The sequence below is a fragment of the Podarcis filfolensis genome (genome assembly GCF_964270895.1).
Source record: "Podarcis filfolensis genome assembly, chromosome: 2".
Taxonomy (NCBI): Eukaryota; Metazoa; Chordata; class Lepidosauria; order Squamata; family Lacertidae; genus Podarcis; species Podarcis filfolensis.
In genome coordinates, this window is record NC_139605.1 from 93,340,457 (window position 1) to 93,359,368 (window position 18,912).

The following is an 18,912-nucleotide window of genomic DNA, read 5'->3' on the forward strand; positions in this document are numbered from 1 at the left end:
AAACCTGATGGCAGTGAAGAGGAGGGAGCCTTCCGCTCATAGTCCCCTCGCCACCGACCCGTTCTTCCTCTGCCTTCCTCCAGCGCTAGAAGAAAAGGACTCAGACCCTAAAGCCTCTACTTCCTTCTCTCCACACAATGGAAGAGCGTCATCCGCCCGGCGCACAGGAGACAAAAGTCCGCCATTCCCACCCCAAGATGGCGGCCGGGCGGGGAAAAGGGGAATTTCCCCCCGCCCTCTTTTCCCGTCTCCCTATCTCTATATAGGTAGATACTCTAGGAGTTGGGGCGCTCTCTCTATGATCGGGCTCGGCTCCCTTTTCCCGCCTCCGCTTTAGAAGCCTATGCGAGGCCCGCTCACCGGACGTGACGTCTCCGCGGAGGGCGGGTGGCAGCCGGGATAGCCTGCCTGCCGGTGGAAGGAAGTGACGCCAAGGGAGCATCGCGGAAGTGTGGGGGCGGGGGCGCGCGCGCGGGGTGGATCTGGGCGGTGGCGGGCGGCGTTTGTCACCGGTGGCGGCAGAAATAGCAGGAGCAGCGGCACCGGCGCAAGGTAGAGGCCGGCGCTGGGCAAGGGGGCTGCGGCTGAGGTCGGGACTTCTGGGGTTGGGGGCGGGCTGCTGCTGCAGTGCCTGGGAGCCTCCTTTTCTCCCGAATTTCCCCCCCGCCCCATCCGGCTTCTCCACCCCACCCTCCTTTCGCTTTGGCGATGATGGTCGCCCGCCGTTTCTGCTCGCCGTCGCCTCTCCGGGGTGGTTTTTTGGTTTCCCTTCCGCCCTAGTGGGAGTCGCACCCCTCAGGGCCGGTTTGCGTTATGAATGGGCGACCTCTGCGCGCTCCCGTTAATATCTCGGTTGGGGTGCCGTCCATTGAGCTCTGCAGCTAACTTCCTCTCCTCCTTATTCTGTTATTACTTAGATCAAGTTAAATTTCTCTCTCCATCGCTTAATAGTCTCCCGTGCATGTCAATGCTGCCATGTAGGCACCTGCTCGCATAGGGTGGGGAAGGGAAAAAACTTCCCTTTCTGTTTGCTAATCCTGGATCTTTTTTTACTCTGTTCATACCCAGATTTCTTGTTCCTGCCTTCCTTTATAATAAGTGATCAGTTCCCATGATAAACTGCTTTTGTTTCTTTGTCTGTTTTGTTGGAATAGGCGTAAAGTGTATCTCTACCTGCTCTATAGCTGCTTGGGTAGGCGTTGCTGGCCGTCACAACTTCCTGGTCTTTTCCTCCATAGGAGCTCTTATTTTTTCCTCAGCAATTTCCTTCAAGTCAAGCCTGCAGCAAGTGTGTGTTAATGTTATTTTTCTAAGTGGCTGCTCAGTGTATCATGACTTGAAATTTCACACAAGGCCTTTGAGAAAGTTGCTGTATGAGAGAGTATGGCTGAGCTTGAGTATGGCTCAGGGCTTTATTTGAGCTGAAAGTTGGCATTTTGACACTGGTTTCCCCCCTGGAGTAAGGGGGGGGGCTCGGTGTTGTACAGAGAGTACTATTTCATCCATGACTGAGTTGATATATTTCTGTTTCTAGGTTTAGAACAGAGGAAGCCAATGTGGTGCTATCCAGGTGTTGTTGGACTCCTGTCACCCCTGACCATGCTGCTTAGGGCTGATGGGAGTTCTACCTCAGCAGTCTTAATGTGAACACTCTACAGGCTTGAAGAGCATCTCTCCTTTTTATATTAAGCCCTGGTGTGGGTGATCGTTCATATCGCAATCACTAAAAAAGGTCACTACTCAATCTGTTTTATTAACAAAACCTTTATTTGAGCCTGTTCTCTCCATGGCATATACTTCATGTTGGCTCTGCTTATAGAACCTTACAAAGGGGCTGGATTGAAACATTGGGACTAATTACCTTCACATTGAGATGTGGATGAAATGCATATCCTATGGACCAACAGCATGCTATGCAGCTAATGTTAATTCCATAGCAAAATGTGATTGATAATAGGGTACGTATTTATGGCGGCATGATCATATTTGTGGCTAAAAGTCACTGGATGCAGAGGACTAATTTGACCACTATACATTTGTAGGGCTTTGTTGCCATAGGTAGGGCTGTATCACTTTTTGACATTGGATTAATGACACTGATAAAATGTTTTCGGGGTAAAATGGCTGATCTATTCTTCTAGCAGTCTTCTGGAAAGACCAAGAGATGCTGGATGGGCACCTACAAACCTGGACTCTGTTGTTACAGAGTGTTCTGTTGTCTAAGCGTCCACTAGTAACAGAGGTGTTGAGAGTGGGAGACACAATGTTATCTGCACAAGTTAGTCATACCTTATCTGTAAGGTGTGTGTGTAAATCTAGTGCCAACTTCTCAGTCCTGCAAACAGTTATAAGACTATAAATTACAAAAAAGGGTGTAAAACATTATTCCTTCTGACAGTAATTCTATGTCTGTAATGGCTTAGATGCAACATGTATTTTGTCTGCATCCTTTCTGAGAGTGCACTAAATCTTAGCTACATTTCCTGAATCAGCCTGGTTGCACAGTAGGCTTCCTCTTATAGGCTGCAACTAATCAGCCAAGATTTGGTTTAGGGTGGGGACCTTTACAGGCCACATTTCACAGTCACAAATGATGTCCAGAGAACTAGCAGGCAGCAAGGTGATGCTAAAAGCAAGGTTCCCTTCCCACTTCATTTCAGCAGCTTATTTCACCGCAAACCAATGTTGGAAGATGATCCTGCTTTGTGCAGGGCTTCCGACTCCTGACAACCAGCTGGTTGTTGGGCACTTCGGAAGCTGCTTAAGCAGGCTATGACAAGACCTCACCCTTTTGGCTAAGCCCTGTCCCTACTCATGTGGGGTAAGGTACATAAGAGTGGCTTGCCCAAGGTGGCCTCACTGTCCAAATGGGGAAGTCCAGAATGCCAAGATTGGCCCCTGGGTCAGAGAGTCCCAGGGGACTGAAATCTGGTCAGTCTTGATGCTCAGTGAACCACATCAGGAATATCCTGGAAGCAAAAGCTTTATCCTTGATGTAGCCATTCTGTATGAAAAAACTCAGCAAGGAAGATGACTCTCTTCTGCTTTAGGGAATGTATGGGTTTTTTTTTTCTTATCGGCAGGCTGTGGGTGAAATAAAGGAATTGTAATTAAGGATTTCAGTGACTACAGTCAAGCAGTGATTAGTGGATCTTTGATAAGTGATCTAGCTGCCAGTGTGCTACAAGTTATCCAGTCTATCTACCTACTTTACTCTGGATTGCTTCAGCTGCTTTGCCAATCTTGTGGCGCTATTCTGTAAGGGGTCCTGCTAGCTTGGTCTTCACTTTCTCAGTTCCAGCACTCAGAGCTCAGCTAACACACAACTCTGACCTTTCAGCACCAGTGCTGGCTTTGGGCTTCCTAATGTTTTAGGTTGGCACTGTAGCAGTACCAGTAAAAGCCAGGACTCCTGTCATGCCTTTACTCTGGTCAATATTTGCTGCTCTGTTTCCATGGTGAGTGCTTGTGTATGCTGCAGCTTAGCAAACTTGTACTATCAGCTAACACATCGTGGCAAATGAACGTTGCACAGCGGGTAAATGCAGATTAGAGTCTGTCTTGCCTAATTCTCCACCAGTATGAGAACTCCAGAACACTCAAGCAAAGCTCACCAATGCTTGGAGGCTATGAAATGCCAGTTTGTGTAAGAGTTCTGTATCAGGCTGTTCTCCCGGCTTTAAAGGCCGTGAATGTTTTAGCAACAAAGTCTTTTCAATTCTGTACGAAACGCTAACAGATGTGGTCAAAACCAGCAAGAGTTACATGATCTGGCAATCAATGGCTTCCTGCATCCCCTGGCTCAATTGTGCATGTAAAAAGGATAAATCCAAACTCCCCACTGATCCCTTTCTCCCTCACTGCAGCAGAGTGCATTAGCTCTAAGGCTAATGGGATCTCCAGTTCGTTCAGATGGAACCTTCTGCCAAAGTGAATTAGTGGTTCAGCCTTGGGGACCATTCGTGTGAGGAGCTTCTGTTCTTGCCTCTCATCAGCAGCAAATTTCCCTGGTGGCAAAACCCTGTGTCTTCCCTGCAGTGCTGAATGTTCCTCTGTCTGTCTGGCAGTCTGATTAATGATGTGGATTGTGCTTTCTTGGAAGACCTTGAGTCTTTGCTTCTCTGAGCCCCCCTTCTTCCCTTTAGAAACCTGCAAAGGGTGAAAAGGCTGGATGAGTAGTGAGGGTCTGTCAGTAGAAGAAACTGGGAGCAGTGCCGGCAAGCAGTAAGACTGGGCAGTTGCAAACAAGCTGCCCTGCTGCTCCTGAAAGATGTTCGCTGTATAATAGAGCCCAATGCATTAGTTTTGACCCTTTCATACTAAAGATTGCTTACACATTTACTTTCCTCTGTACAGTATAGTGATTTTATCCCATGAATGAAAGTGTGTGTGAAGCAGGTTTCCCCTCCCTGAACCATTGTATTGACCCATTGTCTGACCAGTGGGTGGCGTGTAACAGACTGATATAGCCAGTGTTGTATTGGTCAGTCTGTGCTGACCAAGGAATGAGATGGTCATTTTAATGCTGCAGAGAATATATAGAGCCATTTGCTATGAGAGCAATTGGGAATTGGACCGTATGGATGTAGTTAAGTACCCTAATCACTTGAGGGCAGGCAAGCTTTTCTGTGTTACTAATTGGCTGTTTTTAATCTCAGATACTTTTAGGTGTTGCCTGAAATCTTCAGATGCAAAATTGGCTCAGATTATTATACCCCTCGGAGTTAATCATGTCAACATGATAGTGGCTCTCAAATTCAGGTACTTGAGGATGCCAGCTTGCTCTAGAGCTATATTTAGGTCTAGAGGTGCTCCAGTTCCTAGATAATTTGTCAGTTCTATATTAGTACGGGAAGTGTTCTAAATAGTCCTTGAAGCTGCAGTGCTAGTTAATTCCCCTTTTCCTGACCCATCTTCTCTTCCTAGGTTTGCACACTTTCCAGTTCAGATAGGACACAAATATAGCATTAAAATAACCCCCCTTCTTTTTTTTTTGCTCTTTTCATCTTTAATTTCCTGTTCCTTCTAGATGGCATAGAATAATATTCCAAAAATAAGTGTATGTAGTTCATGTGGAAAACATGAACTAATTTTGAAATGATGCACACATAACTTTGACCTAAACTCTGTTAGCACTACATGGTCTAGTGTAGGCTATGCATGCATGTATGAACAAATTGTTCCAATGTATCTAAATATTATTGTGGTCTGTTGGTGATCCTTAACATTTTTAATGTGCTGATATGACTGTTAAAACAACGGAATACCCAACAAGAGGGGTAACTGAGTTTGTTTAATCTGTGTTTAAGCAAAAGCAAAACCTTTTGGTGCTTTAAACACCAATGAATTCATTTTGGCTTTTGCTTTCATGCCAAATTCCATGATTTGCATGTATCTGCAAGCTTACAGGCATCGCCCTGCCCATGCTCTCTGCTGTAGAAGATTTAAGGTTGTACAAAAGGTTCTAATACTAAGCTTGTTGCATATGATTCTGTGGTTTGATAATGGAAAGATCTAGTAGTATAGACAGGGTGAATACAGGGGAAGCTAAACAAAGCTTGCTGTAGTTAAACATAGACAGTGGCGTAGCGTGGGGGGTGCAGGGGGGGCCGGCCGCTCCGGGCGCAACATCTGGGGGTTAGGGTTAGGGGGCGCAAATCCACGGGTTAGGGGGCGCAAATTACTTGCCTTGCCCCGGGTGCTGACAACCCACGCTACGCCCCTGAACATAGATGCTCGCATTTCAGTTTATGTATGTGGCTTTTCGCTCATGTGACTTGCACCTAGGTGTTTGCTGGAATCAAAAGGCGTCATGGCACCATAAAGCAGTAGTGAGGAATTGATGGTCCTTCAAGTCTTGTTGGATGCCAACACCCATTAGCCCCAGGCAGCATGCTCAGTGGTTAAACGTGATGGGAGTTGTTGTCCACCAATGTCTTGAGGACCACAGGTTCCCTAGTCCTGCTTTAGAATGGTACAAAACTCTTGGCCTTGCTGTACCAGCCTAACCCTGGCAGTCCTTTGGACTGTGATTACTTTACTGTGATTTTGAACAACGCTGCGTGATTTCCATGGGAGTCTTCCCCACCCACCCACCCAAAATTCGTTCTCTCTGCTGCTTAAGATACTGTGGCACCAATCTTGCAAGAGTTTGTGCCACTGGTCCCCTCTGCTGCGCTTGGAAAAACTGGAAAGTGTAACTTGAATGGCTATTTCTGGTATCGGGCACAGCCATTGCGGCAGATTTCATGAGCAGAGGGTCTGAGAGCATGATTAAAAGCAAATCTGCTGGTGTTGCTTTGACTGCCACCTGGAAATGGCGATAAAGGGCCTTTGTTCCCTCTAGGCGGTCTTTATCCTGCTGACCCTTAGTAAACTGCTCCCTTCCTCCAAGGAAGGGGCTTAAGAGGCTGGTTAGAAATGGCCTTCCTCTTTGATTGGAAGCGGCTCCTCTTAATGCAGGCAGGGATTTTGTGACCTGATGTGAAGGGAAGCTGCACCCTGGCAAGGGCCTATGAGCTTGCCCTCCCGCCTCAAAGCCTTCTCTGTTATACTACAATTGCATGGCCCCTTCGCCTGCAGCAAATCTGCATGTGCTGGTAGCAAAGTCTGCTTTCTAGGACTGCATAGTCCCTTGTGTGTGGTGGGGCCAGGCTGTGGTGTCTGCTTTCCCTGGAAGTCCTGGCAGTTGAAATGGCTTTCCAGCCTCATATTGACAGAAGTCTTTTAGAGGATTAACGTTCTGGCCTGGGGCGGGGAGACAGGGGTGGCAAAGTATCGTCATATTCTGTGCCGCTGCTGGGCTTGTGCTGCTTTGTGAATGGTGAATCATGCAGTCCAGTTCTGACAGCTCCTGCCTGACTCTTTTCTCCCCCCCCCCCCATTTAAATTTATTTTTATTAAAGATTTGCCTTTCTTACAAATCAGTTACATTTGTTGTGAGACAATTGCGTTGAGTACAGTATAAGGTTGGGGAGAAGAGGGGTGGTGAGGCTTATATTCTTTTATACAGTGTACGTGTGGGGTTTTATGTCAGAATCAACTGGGTAGGTTCTCTTTCTATTTGTTTATTACATTTCCTTGGTAGTGAGAAGTATTGGGGGGCAGGGTGTGGTTGGTGGCTATGGTTGGCTGCAGTGGGGTTTGTTTGCATTTGTGAGGTGGGGAGAAGGCTTGTTGGGTCGGGTAAGCCAGACTGATTCGTATTCTGTCAGTGGGTTCTTCTTGTCTTGTTGGGCTGTGTATGTGATAAAGGGGAGCCATACTGGGGTGAAGGCATCCTCTTCTATTTGTCCCTGTGTCAGTTTCAGTTTTTCGGTTAGCTTTTCTAGTAAGGCCTTTTCTCATACAATTTGATACCATTGGTCCATGTTTACTCCAGACAGGCCTCTCCAGTGTCTGGCTATGAGACTTCTGACTGCTGAGAGTAGGTTAGGATATAAGCTCTGTATGTGAGTGGTCATTATGATCTTGGAAGATGTTCAGTAGCGCCAGTTCTGGGGTGCGTTCTAATACCTGTTTAGTTATTTTGCCTATCTCTTGTAGGACTGCTGTCCAGAAGGGTTGGATTTTTAGGGCATTCCCACCACATGTGGAGGTATGTGCCTGTGGAGGTGCAACCTCTCCAACATCTTGGTGAGGTTCCTGGGCGTATCAGCAGCAGTTTCTATGGTGTTAACTACTACCTGTAGGTGAGTTTCAGAGTGAGTTCCCTTCTTTTGGCTGATACGGATTTAAAGGGAGGTTTAGACCACATTCTAGTCTATTGGGTGGAGTTAATTTCATAGCCTATGTCATGCTCCCATTGCCCTTTGATTGCGTTAAGGGAGTTTGTGGGATTTTGGAGCAGTATTTTGTATATTGTGAATACCATCCCTTTGCCATGTCCTCTGCTGCCAGGAGAAGGTTTTCGAAGGTGATCAAGTGCCTAGTCGCTGCTGATTTTACTGCTGGATTGTTTAAGAAGGCATGTAGTTGATGGTGTGGTAGCCAAGGTATTTCCGTGTCCCCTAGTTTGGCTTGTATTTCTTGTTTTGGTATGGGTTTGTCGTTTTCATAGAAGTCTTTTAGACAGTGCCAGGTTTTTATCTGGAGGTTTTGTGCTGCGTGTTGTAATGTGTGGGTGATGGGCCAGGGGGGGTTAATGGGGATTGGGATAGTTTGCCTACTTTTTTCTTCTGTGTGAACCTGTGTTGTGGGGATTTTCTTCAGTTTGTTTTGGAGAAATGGGTATGCTGTTGTGGGGATGTTTTCGATGGTGTCTCTCTCCAAGTGGACCCATTGTCTGCCTGACTCTTTTCTATAGTGCAGCCTTGCATTAATTGGGTAGTCATAGGCAACAAGGAATTGCATGCAGGCAAGTGAATGGGAGAGTCACAACATCCCTCTTCTGTGCCCATTACAAAAGCCCCTTGGACTGCCAGAGGAGGGAAGACACCCACACACTATTAACATTTTTTTGTAGGCTTGTGGGTTTATTAACAAGGTTACTTCAGTGTGTATTGCCCCGATCCCTGTATTTCATAATTGCTGCTATTGCTGTGTACCTCACTTAGTTTTCTGGGGTGCATAAAAGATGGCAAGGTTCTCGCTCTGCAGCAATACTTGTAATGTGGATGTCGGTTCCAGGATTGGAGGTGGTGTGTGGCTGTGTTTGTGTATGGCAGGGAATTTTTCATGAGACTGCACATGAATCCTACTAGCTGCTTTTAACGGGGTTGGGGTGGAAGCAGGGACAACAGTGAGCCTAGCAGCACAACTTGGGACTGCATGATGCTAGCGTGGGTGGTATAATAGGTACTTCTGATAGTCTCTCTCTCCCCCCCCCCAATAAATTGCTTCTTGGCTGCCTTTAGGGGAAAAGAAGTGGGATGTAGGCAGAAGCCTGTAAGTGGGCCTAACCCACATAGGAAAGCAGCTGAGCTGTGCCAGTGGCAGCAGCTCTTCAGTAACGTCTAAGGCATGTGGTCACACCCTTGGGGAGCGAGCCAGCTTCCTGATTGGAAGGGGAGGGGCATTTCTGCTTTCCAGTGGTAGGGCAGGGCTTCATCATTTTATACTTCCAGTCCTGACAGCCAGCCGCTGTGCCTTAAAGGGGCACTCCAGCTGGAGCGAGGAAAATGCTTCTCGCCAACAGCTTCCCCCCTTGAGGACCCTGTGTGCACACAAGAAAACAACTCCCAAGCCGGGGGCAGACAATTGCTTTTTTCTGTGTAGCCTTCAGATTACACACAACTCCCCTTCCCCGGTATACAGTGGTACCTCAGGTTAAGAACTTAATTTGTTTTGGGGTCTGTTCTTAACCTGAAACTGTTCTTAACCTGAAGCACCACTTTAGCTAATGGGGCCTCCTGCTGCCTCCACGCCGCTGGAGCACGATTTCTGTTCTCATCCTGAAGCAAAGTTCTTAACCCGAGGTAATATTTCTGGGTTAGTGGAGTCTGTAACCTGAAGCGTATGTAACCTGAAGCGTATGTAACCTGAGGTACCACTGTAGTTTTTCCTACACCTTTTTTTCCAAGGAAGGTCTCCCTCAGTTCCTGGAATTTTTTTGAAGATTGCTGAAGTATGTTTTGCAGTTCTATGATGCAAGGAGGGACAGGGGCAATTTGGGTTGGTGTTCCTCCTCTGGAAGGTAACTGCCCCAGGTCATTTCCCATTCCTTATCCTTGGTTTTGTGAACAGTGTTCAAAATTAGACAGGCTCCGGGTGAATTTTGCTACCTTGGTTTAAGGAGCCACTTGGTGCCTAGCTTATATATCTGAGTTTCTAACACAGCTTCTGAAGTGGGGTGTGCCTAGTTGCTCATTTCAACATAGTTGTCTTGGCTTAGGAACATGTTGGCCGATGCCTTGCTACTGAATATTTATGAAGAAGGCTGTTTGTATTGGCTGCCTGGTATCTTGGAAATCTCTGCCTTTTGACTCTCTCTCTCCCCTGTGAAAGGTGAGGGGTCAGTGTGTTTGTTCAGTCAACTTTAAATCGTAGTAGTAGTTAAGACTGCTCTAGTAAAAAGATTGAAGCCCTGCCCTTTCACAACACATGTATCTCAGCAAATGTCAGTGTTTATGAGAAGTCTGGAGCACTTGTTTGTGTCCATGTAATACCTAGCCTCCCTAAATCAGTACTTGCGCCTTTTCAAGGACTCAGGTAGAACAACCACATCAGTCTCTTTGAAAGAAGCTTAAATCGAGGAGACTTGCTATGGAGAAGCAAGCGTTTCTTTATACTGAAGACATAGAGATAGTCACGGAGGCCACATCTGCACCATGCTAAACATCTTTTATATGGCTTCTTCCAAAGAATCCTGGGAACCAGAGTTACAATTCCCAGAGTGGTTTAACAGCCAGTCCCTCTTCTCAGGGAGTTGTGAGTATTATACCTCTGCAAAGGAAGAAAGCAGCTCTCAGCATCCTAAACAAACTGCAGTTCCCAGAGCCCTTTGTAGGAAGGACCAAATGTTAAGGTGGTGTAACCATACTTTATATGTCTGGTGCAGAAGTAGCCTATGTTACAAATATAGTTGAGTTTTCTGATGGATGCAGTTTGCCCTTTGGAGTGTTCCTTCCACGTCTGCCTTCCCCTTTGAGAGTTGTGCATGCTTGCGGATGGAAGCCACAGATCATTCTATGTGATGTGTTGTACTTCCCCAGTTGATAGAGGATACAGTTTTGCACATTGAGCCATCTTTGTGGAGTTCTTCCTTCCAATAAAAAGTTCCAGCTGTGCTGAGTCCTTGTTAGTTGATCGAAATCCTGGCATTTCTACTCTTAATTGTTAAAAACAACAACAACCCATAAGCTTCATTTTCTAGAGAGGTAGCTGTGTTAATATCTGTTTCAGCAGGATAAGCAAAGGAGACTTGTGGCCATTGTACAAAATTTGCCAGGTGCATTTTGCATCTGATTGTCGGCCACTTGCAACCAAGTGAAGATGCCTCAGTGACAGGATGGCGCTTGACATCACCATCTGGAGGTGCACACCTGGGGATCCTTGGATCTTGACTGTTTTCACATACTAATACCCCATCCTGTACAATTCTATTGGTTATATTTTATCTGCACAATCAGAATGAATTTCAGGAACTGAAATGTTTTCTCTACAACGTGAACAGGAGCAGTGAACGACATTATAGTTAATTTGTTGTAGATTGTCTTCACTTACCCTGCTCACAGTTGTGAATAATGTTCATATGTTATGAATGGTCCATGTCACCATTAAGAAAAAGAGGTAGGATTACGCCAATATATATCTGGACTGTCTCTAAATAAAGTGTTTTTCTTCTTGTAAGTTCACAAAGCTCCTAACCTAGCTCAAGAATGTAATCCGAACTAGCCAGATGTTTAACTAATAATCAATCACAGTCAGTCTGTCGTTTGAAAAATAAGACTTTAGAGCTGTTTTGCCCCAAAAATGTCAACTAGACATTCCGTTTTGGCAACTGTAACCTTGGTTTAAGGAGCCGTATGGCACCTAGCTTATATATTTTAGTTTCTAACACTGCTTGTGCCAAGGTTAGAAAAATTATTATGACATCGTATTATGACATCATAAAACATCAGATACATTGTAAGCCACATGAACAAATCCCTTCCAGAACTGCTGTCAGTTACCTGATTGAATAATTAGTGAAAAAACATTTCTGCCCCCATTTTCATTTGTTCTCCATCAAATACAAGGGCAGAGAAATCTTCCTGAAAATTGAAATACAGTCATACCTTGGAAGTCGAACAATATCTGTTCTGGAAGTCCGTTCGACTTCCAAAACGTTGGAAACCAAAGCGCGACTTCTGTTTGGCTGCAGGAAGCTCCTGCAGCCAAGTGGAAGCCACACCAGACGTTTGGGTTCCAATGAACATTCGCAAACCGGAACACTCACTTCCGGGTTTGCAGTGTTCGGTAGCCAAAACGTCCGAGTACCAAGGTGTTTGGGATCCAAGGTACGACTGTACTGTACAGTTTTGATTGACTTTGGCATACTTTTGCCCAGTTTTAGATTTGCTGCTTCATCCAAATCCTGCAGGTGCAGGCAAGATCGGGTGCTTCACTCAAAGAGGACTAAGTAGCAAATACTGCTGTTGTTGAGGCAGTTCCTACAGCCAGGTGTCTGGTCCTGAAATTTGGAGGTACACAAACTTTAGACCCCAGAGCACAGTCGGGGCCTGGGCTAGACTCAAGAGCCATATCTCAGTGGTGGAGAACATGCAAAAAGTCCCTGACTCATCTCCATAGCAGAGCTGGGGAAGACCGCAAGCTTAAAAACCCTGCAGAGCTGCTTCCAGTCAGTGTAAGCTGCCCTGAACTAGATAGGCCCAATGTCCGCTGCATTATAAGGCAGCTTTTTATGAGCAGAGAAGACCTTTGAAAGCTCACTGGGTTGGGGGGGAGTATATTGTTTTCTGCCTTGTTACCCAATAAGATTTCATAATAAAGTGCCAAAGTTTTTGTTTTTTTTAAAGTGTTTAGCAGGATTCATCTGGCATCCTGATGCTCTTTTCCCGTTTGTGATGCTTTGGGACAAAAGACCTGGCTTCACTTCAACTTATTGTTTGTCACAGCTCCTCAGAGCCTGGTCTTGCTCCCCCTTCACACTATTCAAATGAGATTGTACTTTGGAAGCTACAGGCCGTCCACAACTAATCCATTTGGTTAGTGTGGAGTTTGTTCCAGGTTTCAAGTGCGCTCCACTCTCCCCTCATTGGGTCCTTTTAGCATCTGCGTAGTGGCTGTTGGCGTGATTTTAGCCCTTGTTCTGACCTCTGCATATTTATGCAAAGTGAATCCGAGGAGAGGAGAGGCACAAGAGGAAGAAAATTGGTGGCAGCGGAACAGCTACTTCCCCTGAACCACCATTTTTTTTTTAATTTAAAAAAGACAAGTGGCCCGAGCTTGCTGGTTGCCAACAGCACAAAAGGAAAATTCCAAGGCCTTTGAAACCCTGTTGCTTGAGAACACCACCTCAGATCATTTCTAACCTTTCCAGGGAGCCCCTTGGGATGAGTTGCAACTTCAAAGGGCTTTTTGTAGCCTGCGGAGGAGTTGGGAGTGTCTGAACCGGGTTTTATAATGAGAGCAGGCTCCTTTAACCATGGTTACCGTAATAGCTTCCTATTCGCTGTCCTGAGAGAGCCTGGAGGAAGCTTACCCCACCTCACTCCATGACTGCTCCCTCTGCCTGCCCACCCCAGCCAATAGCAGCAGCCACCTTCGCTGGCTTTGTTTAGCGTTGGCTTCATTTCTCTTTCAGACGGGCAGCAGGTGCTGCCAACCCTAGCCTGCCTGCTGCGTGAGTTGGGGGGCCATTGGCTTATATGGGGCAGAATTTGGCTAATGGAGCTAGCATGCAGTGATAAAGACTAGGGTGGAGCAGCAAGCTTGTCACTCGGTTGATTCCCTTCCAGCCAGCTCCTGAGTGAGGTGGAACAGAACATCTATCTGGCAATGAAGCTCTTTAACTTCAGCAGCAGGGGGCAAAGTGCAAAGGTTCACATCCTGTGGTGCCTCTTTTGAGGAGGAGGAGGGGAGCATATCAGCTAGGAACCTCAGTCTCTGCTCCTTTAATTCCTTCAGGAATTCTGTGCACAAAGACAAAAATCTCAGAAAGTTAAAGGATTACAGCACCTGGGGAATTTCCTTGAGCTTTGGCAAGGGTTTTCCCCTTGCAGACATTGCCGTTTCCAGCCAAGTTGCCGTAGCTAATGTGCTTGTTTGTGTCCCTTCCTTCTCTCCTCTCCCCCCCCCCAATAGGTCATAGTTGCAGAAATGGCTGAACAAGAGCCTACCCCCGAACAGCTGGCCCAGATTGCAGCTGAAAATGAGGAGGACGAGCACTCTGTCAACTACAAGCCCCCTGCCCAGAAGAGCATCCAGGAGATTCAGGAACTGGACAAGGATGATGAGAGTTTACGCAAGTACAAGGAGGCCCTGTTGGGAAATGTTGCCATCGCTGTCGGTGAGTCCCTGGAGGACGTACATGGGCCTACTGTGTGAGGGAAGCAGGCCTTCTGAAACCTGCCCCGTTTTCTCACACATGCATGCTTCTCCAAAAGTATTTGGCCCTCTTCCTTTTGGATGTGGTGTGGAAACCATCTGGTCTAAGCCAAGAGCTGAGGTCCTGAGGAAAGAAGCTTGGGAGTTGCCCAGTCCTGAAATCCATGGTCTTGGAGGGGGGAATTGTCTCTGCAAACTGGAACTTTAGACTTTGAATAAACTCTACAGGTTTGTAAGCAGAACTAAGTCAGGAGTAAACTTGTGTAAGCCTTCTCTTCTCTCTGTCTCTCTCTCTGTCTCTCTCTCTCTCTCTCTCTCTCTGTCTGTCTCTCTCTCTCTCTCTAACACACACACTGCTAATTACTTTTTTGGGAGCACCTGAGATGATGGGGAATAAGTACTGGTAGGTGAGTAGGGGGTGAGAAACTATAAGGACCAGGGAACCAGAAGAGTTAAAGGCACAAAGCTTTCCTCTTAATCTCAGTTTTGGGATCCACTTTGTGGCTTTCAGTACAGTCCAATTGTGAAGAGAACATTAAGTAAACTTATCTTAAAGTGAAGACACAAAGGGTTGTATCCAATGAAGTTGACCTTTTAGCACAAGGACTTTGGCCTGCACGATAAGACTTCCCTTCACTCTCCCCAAATTTGCTCAGCAGAGGTGGTGGTGGTGGTGGTGGAAAACCCAGAATGGAGGTGCATGGGGAGAAAGGAGGGAGAACAAGCCCAATTGCACAGGCAGAGGTCCTTAATGGGGGAATTGAATTGGATACAACCCAAAGGCTCACCAGGTTGCAGGTTTGTTGACTGCTGCGCAGTACATTGGTGGATCCATACTTGCCATGCTTTTTTGCTTCTCTGCTCTGCAGCCCATGCCTGCAGCTATCAAATGAGATACTTAAGGGCTGGTCTGCTTACCCTCTGGTATTTATGCCTCAACTTCTCTTTCAGATCCCAGCACTCCAAACGTGGTGGTAACAAAACTGACTTTGGTCTGCGCTACTGCTCCTGGACCCTTGGAGTTGGACCTCACAGGTGAGTGGGTTAGGTCAGAATATATGATCAGTCCTGTACAGGTAGGCTAGTCTGGCTCACCATAGGATCTTTCAATCTCAATACATTGCATTCTCACTGCAGATAGCCAGCCCTATACAAACATCTACTACTACACAGAGTTTCCCCCTATAGCATTTTCTTTGCACCCAGTTTTGTAGAGAGGAGGTCATTGCCAGATCTGAGAGCCATTTGAAGAGAGTTTTCCCTGCACAGTTGCTGCTGTGATGTGGTTTAAGGCTCGTCTTGCCTATTACAGAATAGGCTTGTGTTAAAGTCATGTTAGGGCTCAGCATTGATCCATGAGATAGACTAAGTCTTAGTTTCAGAGCAGCCAAATTTACATTTCGCTGTTCAGACAGCCTACCGGTCCAGTGGTAGAGCAGTCTCCCAGCAAAGGCATATGCCTCATTTCACATCTGCACCTTTGCATTCTGGGAAAGGTCTGCTAGACTTTGGCTAGGAGAGAGTGCAGTTTGCAGAGTTGTAGCAGAGCTGCCAGCTGGAATAAGCAGGTTCCCAGAGGGAAAACCAATCTGGACCTGAATGCACAATTCTCTTTTTTTTTCTTTTTGGAAAGAAGGAAATATTAGACTACAGTAGGACTCGATGCAAACCCAGCCATTTTACTGAGTGCTGCAGTGCCAGCTGAATTGCCTGCAAAATGGCCTAGTATACATGCCTTTGGATTGTCTGAAAGAGTACAGTGAAGGCAACTGCTTGACCTCAGTAGGCAGGGAGTTCCAAAGGGCAGGTGCTGCCACACTAAATAATCAAGTTCTTAAAAATGAGGAACGGGTATTATGTGGTGCCAATCCTAAGTAATCAAATGGACACATGTGGAGGAAAGGGATCTCGTAGGTAAACTGGTCCCAAGTTGTTAAGGGCTTTATATGCTAATAGTACATAGAAATCAATCTGCTGCTCTTTGCTTTAAAACTCTCAGTGGAAAGTTTGCCTGTCTTTGATTCCTGCCTTCTCCTTGCTATTCAGGTGACCTGGAGAGTTTCAAGAAGCAGTGCTTTGTGCTGAAGGAAGGTGTTGAATACCAGCTAAAAATCTCCTTTCGGGTGAGGTCTTTTGTCATATCGGTCAGCCTTTGGTTTGCTAAGCACATTGCTCTGGCCTTTAGGATTTTGTGTGTCAGAGAAAAGTGCATGTTGGCTAATGGAATTCTCTGTCTATTTAGGTGCACAAAGAGATTGTTTCGGGGTTGAAGTATATTCAGCACACATTCAGGAAAGGAGTAAAAAGTAAGTGTCAAGGAGTGGGGGGGGTGTTGTGCAGTGGATCCCATACCTTTCATTTGCTTTTTACGGAGCAAAAGGGGGGGGGGCTTCGCAATGGTTTTTCAGAGGCGTTCTATCAACTTTTAGTTTGAAACATTACCTCAATAAAAGTAGAACTTGGTGTTTGAGCTGATACCGAGGATGCGTTGCTTCCGCTTGAATGCCAACCATGCAGGCGGCAGTAGCGAGCGATTCCAAAGGCTTTGGAAGGCTGGCTCTTCCCTCTCCCCACAAAAACTCTCTGGAGAGTCATTGGCGTATTTCAAATATTCCGGTTCACGTATTGTGTCTGTGTTTTTTCTCCTTCTAGTTGACAAGACTGACTACATGGTTGGGAGCTACGGGCCACGTGCCGAGGACTACGAGTTCCTGACCCCCATGGAGGAAGCCCCCAAGGGCATGCTGGCTCGGGGCAGCTACAACATCCGATCCAAATTTACAGACGACGACAAGACAGACCACCTTTCCTGGGAGTGGAACCTGAACATCAAGAAGGAGTGGAAGGATTAGCCCTTCCCTAGCCAAATCCTGAGAGTTGCTCAGACAGCGGCTACAGTAGAAAACCCCCCCACCCTGTACCAAAGTGCTGGCATTGGATACCCTTCCCCCTTCCCCATTCTTAAGCTCATCAGGAAGACCTTTTGGCTCAGCGCCCCACATATTTCCTCCCAAGAATCACTGAAAGAAATTGACCAAACCTGCAGTGTCTGGCCCAAGCGCAGAGGTGGAAGTGCTCCCTCTCCTTTCTCTGGCCTCCCGATTACGAGGTCTGCTGCTTCTGACCCACTTTGAATACATTTCAGGCAGGTGCTGAAGGGGAAGCAACATTCCTGCCTGCAGGGGAGAGGATTCGGAGGCACTCCTGTCTCTGGGTGATGGGCAAGGTGCTGAGGAATCGATTCCATGCAGAGCTGGGAACTGCCTGCTGCCCCCCCTGTCCCTCCCCAATTGTTTCCAGGCTCAATCATGTTCATGGCCTGCCCCTTCTCCTCCGGAGACATGGGTTGGCTTTCCATTTGTGATGGTTTCCTGTAACCATGATGCCTTAATGTGTGTAACATACATCCTCCAGGGAGGGCCCCCCCCGACCTTGTTACACTTTTTATATGTGCTCCTGTCCTGTCCCCCAACACATACCCCTCCCTCCTCCTGATTTTGCATCTTCTGGCCAGACCATCCCCCTGCTGAGGCTGATGTCTCAAGGGCTTAAGCTGCTACCCCTTACAGGCTCCCTGTGGCCAGAGAAGCGCTTGCTTCCAGCTAGGGAGGTGGGGCCTGTTGGTGGGCGTGGAAGTTACGAGTGCCACTGTCATCTCCATCTTAGTTCTGTCACACCTAAACTGGCTGCAAAGCCCTGCAGTCCCAGGGCAGTCCCTGGGTTTCAGGGCTGGAAGAAGGATTGGCCCAGCTCAGCTGCTCCTCACCTGATCCGAACAAAAGAGCTTGCTATGGACAAATATTCGAGAGCAGTGAATGCCTTATGTATCTGTTCTGCCTTTGAAATCATGTGCCTGGCCTGTCAGTATTTATTATTGCCTTGATTAGATGCTTCTCCTTCATGATGCCCGGACAGCCCTGCCCCCCCCCCCAGTAGAAACCCCACTGGCGTGGAAAGAGGAGGCCTCGCAGGGCCTGCTCTCTGTTTTGTCAGGTGGGCACGTTCCAGCTCAGCAGCCCAACTCAGCGGGGCTATTGCGAGTCCCAAACTTGTGTTAGAACTGGGACCAAGCGTGTGTGTGCACGGTTCTCTTTCATAGCTACGTCTCTGCCCCCGACTCCTCTTCCCCACTCCGTCCCTTGCAGGAATTTTTTTTTGGGGGGTTAAATTGATTTGATGCGTTTTTGTCTGTAAATCTAAAGATCTGGAGTAACAGATTTGGAATCATCAGCTTCCCCTTTTCTGACGGTAAAATAAAATCTTGAAACTGACATGGTTTTCGCCTCCTCGTCGAAGTTCTTCCAAGCTTGCTGTGAGCAGTGGGTGTGTGGTAGGGGGAAATGGGGCTCAAACATCCAAGGCCTCTAGATATTGCTGGACTACAACACCCATCCGTCCCTGGCTGGACTGATGGGAGCAGGGAGTTCAACAACATTTAAGGGCCACTAGCATCCTGTCCCTGACTCAACAGGGAAGAATTGCCAAGTGGTGGCTTAGGAAATTCAGCTTTTGCAGTGATACCATTTATTGATAGCACATTCTCAAACATGTGAAGGGGAAATGTCTTGGGAATCTACATTTCACTTGGGACTCTTTCCCAGCAATCCATAGATGAATACCTTATATGCCAAAGGGATTTCTCTCCCACACTTGACACTTTTTGAGACTGAGCATCGCTGTTAGAACCATCTGCAAGGAGACTGATTGGAACAGCTCCTTGCAGCTTGACCTGTGAGCATTCATGCCACCACCATCTGATGCCAGGAATACCTGCTGCTAGTGTAAGGACCCCTACTGGACCCCTGACCATTAGGTCCAGTCGTGACCGACTCTGGGGTTGCAGAGCTCATATCGCTTTATTGGCCGGCGTACAGCTTCCAGGTCATGTGGCCAGCATGACTAAGCCGCTTCTGGCGAACCAGA

General features: G+C 47.0%; 1 protein-coding gene and 1 long non-coding RNA gene across 2 annotated transcripts; one reads left to right on the forward strand and one right to left on the reverse strand.

Annotated features, from left to right (window-relative positions):
- Window positions 1-401: 401 nt before the first annotated feature.
- On the forward strand, window positions 402-18,260 carry ARHGDIA (Rho GDP dissociation inhibitor alpha). Its single transcript, XM_083598376.1, has 6 exons — window positions 402-552; window positions 13,747-13,951; window positions 14,941-15,024; window positions 16,036-16,112; window positions 16,232-16,295; window positions 16,642-18,260. Exons 2-6 carry the CDS (start codon window positions 13,762-13,764, stop codon window positions 16,839-16,841), a joined length of 615 nt encoding a protein of 204 aa, XP_083454502.1. The 5' UTR covers window positions 402-552; window positions 13,747-13,761; the 3' UTR covers window positions 16,842-18,260.
- Window positions 10,461-13,284, reverse strand: LOC310755499. The gene is made up of 2 exons (XR_014544398.1): window positions 11,164-13,284; window positions 10,461-10,768 (listed from the first exon to the last, which is right to left on the reverse strand). It is a non-coding gene; the product is annotated as an uncharacterized lncRNA (long non-coding RNA).
- Window positions 18,261-18,912: the final 652 nt, after the last annotated feature.